Raw genomic sequence first — 3,904 nt, 5'->3', positions numbered from 1 at the left:
TCGGCAGAACTGGGCAGCTAGGGGCGAGTGCTGAGATAATGATGTTTCCCTCTTCCAGCAGAGAATGGGTATATGGATCTGTGAATGGATTTGTGAGTGTGCAGATGGGTAGACAGGCTGAAGGATGGATGGATGGATGGATGGATGGATGGATGGATGGATGGACAGATGGGTGGATGGATGAATAGACCTGTTGATGGATTTGTGGGTGAGTAGGTGAATGAATGGGTAGGTGGGAGGGTGATAAGCTGAGGATGGATGGATGGTTGAGTGGGTGGGTGGGTGGGTGGGCAGGTGGGTTGATATATGGATGGATGGGTAGGTGGGTGGGTGGGTGGGTGGGTGGGTGAGTGGGAAATTGATTGGCTAAGTGTGTAAATGAATGGATGGGTTAGCTACAGACTGACTCCGGAGTAACTACTTCTCAAAGGAATTTTCTAAATCTCTGAAATGTGAGGCCCTGGCACCCCCCAAAGGCCAGAGTCTCTAACTACCCGTCTCCTCGAAAGCCCCAGATACCAACAATCCTGAGAACCAGGGACAGGACCTGGAGAATGTTAGGGGTTCTGGGAAACAAAAAATCCAGGGTCCAGTGCTGGCTTTTCCCCTGATTTGCTCTGGGCCCTTGGGATTGTTCAACCTTCTGAGGCTCAGTTTTCCTATCTGGAAAATGGCGCTAACCAAACCTGATGCCTGTGCTGCTATGAGATTTAAACAAAATTACGTGTGCGAAGTGTCTGAGGTGGTTGTCTGGCATGTGTGAGGTGCTCACAGAATGCGATTTCCTTCCCAGAGGCAGCCCTCGGGCACCTGCAGGCACACATATGCATACATATACATGCTCACACACATATGTGCACACACGTCCCCCCAGCCCAGTGAGACCCTAGACCAGAGAAGACCAGGAGGGGCAGATGAACACACATTTACTCTCCAAGGGTTTCATGCTCTGGCAGGACTGGCCCAGCCTTGAGAACCAGAGACTCAGAGAATGGGGACTCAAATAGAGACTCAGCTTCCTGGGGCTCAGCCTCCTGGGCCTGGGCCTGGGCCTGGGCCAACTGGGCTGTGTGCTCAAAGGCAGCCTGCAGCAGGTGGGAAGCAAGGCAGGTGGTCCAAGTGACGAGATAGGCCAGGTGCCAGGAGGTAACCTCTAGCGTGCTCTCCACCCTCCAGTACAGATGCTTCATCAAGGCCAGTAGCCCCAGCACCACCTGGTTCTCCAACAGAACCTAGAGGGACGAAGAGGATGGGCAGGTGGCCACCACGAGCTCACAGGGCTGCACTGCCCGCCTGCTAGCCCTCTAGCCCAGCCCTGCTCATGCCCAGCCCCCCAGGCCTGCCCTCAGCAGCCTGGCCTGCACCCTGCCACCCACCTTGCTGGGCAGCCAGCCCAGGCTGCAGCGGTGGGCCTTCCACAGCAGCCTGCAGGTGAGCAGCAGCAGCAGCAAGGCCGCCAGCATCAGGCTGTGCAGACACGACAGAAGTAGGTCCATCCAGGTGGCCGCAGATAGACCCAGCTGCTCCCAGGCACCTGGCTGCTTCGGGTCCAGGCCCAGGGCCTGGGCACAGCCCAGCATGCCCGCCCACACTAACCTGGGCACCCTCAGAACCAGCCACACAGGGACCTCCATCAGTGCCAGCCCAGCCCGTAGGACTGAGCCCACGGCGCAGGCTGTGAGCCCGGGCAGTGGGTAAGCCTGCTGGCTGCAGGACCCCTGGGCCTGCTGGAGCAGCCCTGACAGCCAGTGGTTGAAGAGGATGATCTTAAGGAGCAGAACATTGTAGAGGTGGACCCGGTTCTGGACCAGCTGCAGGAAAGGGGAGACAACTGTCACCCGTCATCACTCACTGGGGGCAGGAACCCTACTTGAGTTTTATTGTAGGGGTTGGGGCTGCCAGATCACCTTGAGCCAGGCCCTCCTCCTCTCGAGCCCTCAGATACACCACATATAAGAGTGATCTTTATCTGTTCAGTTCTAAGGACTCCATTCTCAGGAGTGGAGGTAACGTCTCTTAGAAAGTGTCTCATATTACAAGCGGTTTTCTCTCTTATGGATTTAAATAATCCTATATAATAAAAGGCTAATATGCAAATAGACTGAACGACAGAACAACGGGTCACTATGATGCACACTGACCACCAGGGGGCAGACACTCAACGCAGGAGCTGCCCCCTGGTGGTCAGTGTACTCCCACAGGGGGAGCGCCATTCAGCCAGAGGCTGGGCTCATGGCTGGCGAATGCAGCGGCAGTGGTGGGAGCCTCTCCTGCCTCCACGGCAGCGCTAAGGGTGTCCAACTGCGGACTGCGAGAGGGTGCAAGCCGGGCTGCAGGACCCCCAAGTGCATGACTTTCATGCACCGGGCCTCTAGTTATTTATAAAACTCCAGACTGAAGGAGATTGACTGGTGATGATGGTAATGATAATGTCGATGATATAGGAGTGACCATCGCCCTCAGCCCTCTAATCCTGTAGGATTTGAATCCAGGTCAGTTTCTTCTCCCAAGCATCTGGGCTTTTCTGCACATCCGTTGCTTCTTGGTGTCATGAGGACAGCTGGTAGCAACGGGCAGTGTCATTAGGGGTAGAGAGGTGTGAGGCATGGGGACAGGGACAGAATTAATGACTGACCTACTGAGAGGGGTGAAGGAGAGGGAGGGACCTAAGATGATGTCCATATTTCTGTCCTGGGTGACAGGGTGGATATGATGTCTCCCATCCATTGGGAGGAAGAGTGGGGTTGGATGGGGAAAGAGTCTGTGAATGAGAAAGTTTCACGTGAGCCTTGGAGCTGAGAAGCCCCTCCTCAGAGCCCTGAAGCCCCCAGCCCCTGAGTACCACCAACCCACCAGTCTGGGCCCCGTGTGTCCTTGTCCACAGGACCATCTGGAGCCCGCAGGGACGGGGTGAGAGGCAGCAATCTGGGGTTGGCTGTATGCCCTCCCATATGGGGGGATCGGCAGAGCTGAGGGGATGGAGCTGTGCTGAGAAAGGAAGGGAACACAGGGGTCCAACTAGAGGAGGAATTAGGATGGAGGTAGGAAATGACAGCTGCCCTCACCCCCACCAGCTGATAGTGTTGAAACCAGGGAGGAGAGCAGCCTATTATATCCCACATGGCCCTAAAAGGTCAGTTATCGGAGAGAAAATGGAGGTTCAGAGAGGTAGAATAATTTTCCCAAAGTCACACAGCTAAATAGTGGAGCAGCCAAGATTCAAATCCAATTGTCTGTCTCTTTCTACTACACCATGTCGTCTCCCCTTTCTGTGCCGCAGCAGCAGGCCCAGGGGACCCTTTTCTGATAACTCAGCCTACTGCGCAGCTAGAATTCAGAGATGTGGCCCCAGTCATCAGCATTTGCATGTCTTAAAACAATGAATGGGGCCTGGCCGACGTGGCTCAGTGGTTAAGCTGAGGTCACAGTTCAATTCCCGGTCAGGGCACATGCCCTGATCGTGAGCTCAGTCCCCAGTGGGGGGCATGCGGGAGGCAGCCAATCAATGACTCTCCCTCATCATTGATGTTCCTCTCTCTCTTTCCCCCTCTCCCTTCCTCTCTGAAATCAATAAATATATAGAGAGAGATTTTAAATGGATGGGAAAGGCAATGCTTATTCCACAGGAGTGATTCTCTAGAGAAAATGCCGGCACTGCGCCTTGGGGTGGGGCTTCTGGGAGCTGTCAGGCTACCCAGGAGGCAGGCAGTCACCCAGCTCCACTGCTCAGGACCAGTCGGTCACCTGCCTCTCACCAGGACGGGTCCAGCAGCTCCTAGGTAGCTGTGAAGAGCCAGGTGTGTGGTTCCCCCCCCCTTTACCCTGGACCCCCACTTACCAACACTGAGAGCTTCACCACCAGCAGCAGAATCCCCATCAGGCTGGATCTGGAGGGAGGGATGGC

General features: G+C 55.3%; 1 protein-coding gene across 1 annotated transcript; it reads right to left on the bottom strand.

The window, feature by feature from the left end:
- Positions 1–926: 926 nt before the first annotated feature.
- TMEM270 (transmembrane protein 270) lies at positions 927–3,904 on the bottom strand. The gene is made up of 3 exons (XM_036308387.1): positions 3,839–3,904; positions 1,377–1,811; positions 927–1,232 (listed from the first exon to the last, which is right to left on the bottom strand). Exons 1-3 carry the CDS (start codon positions 3,875–3,877, stop codon positions 927–929), a joined length of 780 nt encoding a protein of 259 aa, XP_036164280.1. The 5' UTR covers positions 3,878–3,904.

This window comes from Myotis myotis, unplaced genomic scaffold (genome assembly GCF_014108235.1).
Source record: "Myotis myotis isolate mMyoMyo1 unplaced genomic scaffold, mMyoMyo1.p scaffold_m19_p_5, whole genome shotgun sequence".
Taxonomy (NCBI): Eukaryota; Metazoa; Chordata; class Mammalia; order Chiroptera; family Vespertilionidae; genus Myotis; species Myotis myotis.
The sequence above is the reverse complement of the archived record's forward strand: the minus strand, read 5'-3'. Positions and strand labels throughout refer to the sequence as shown.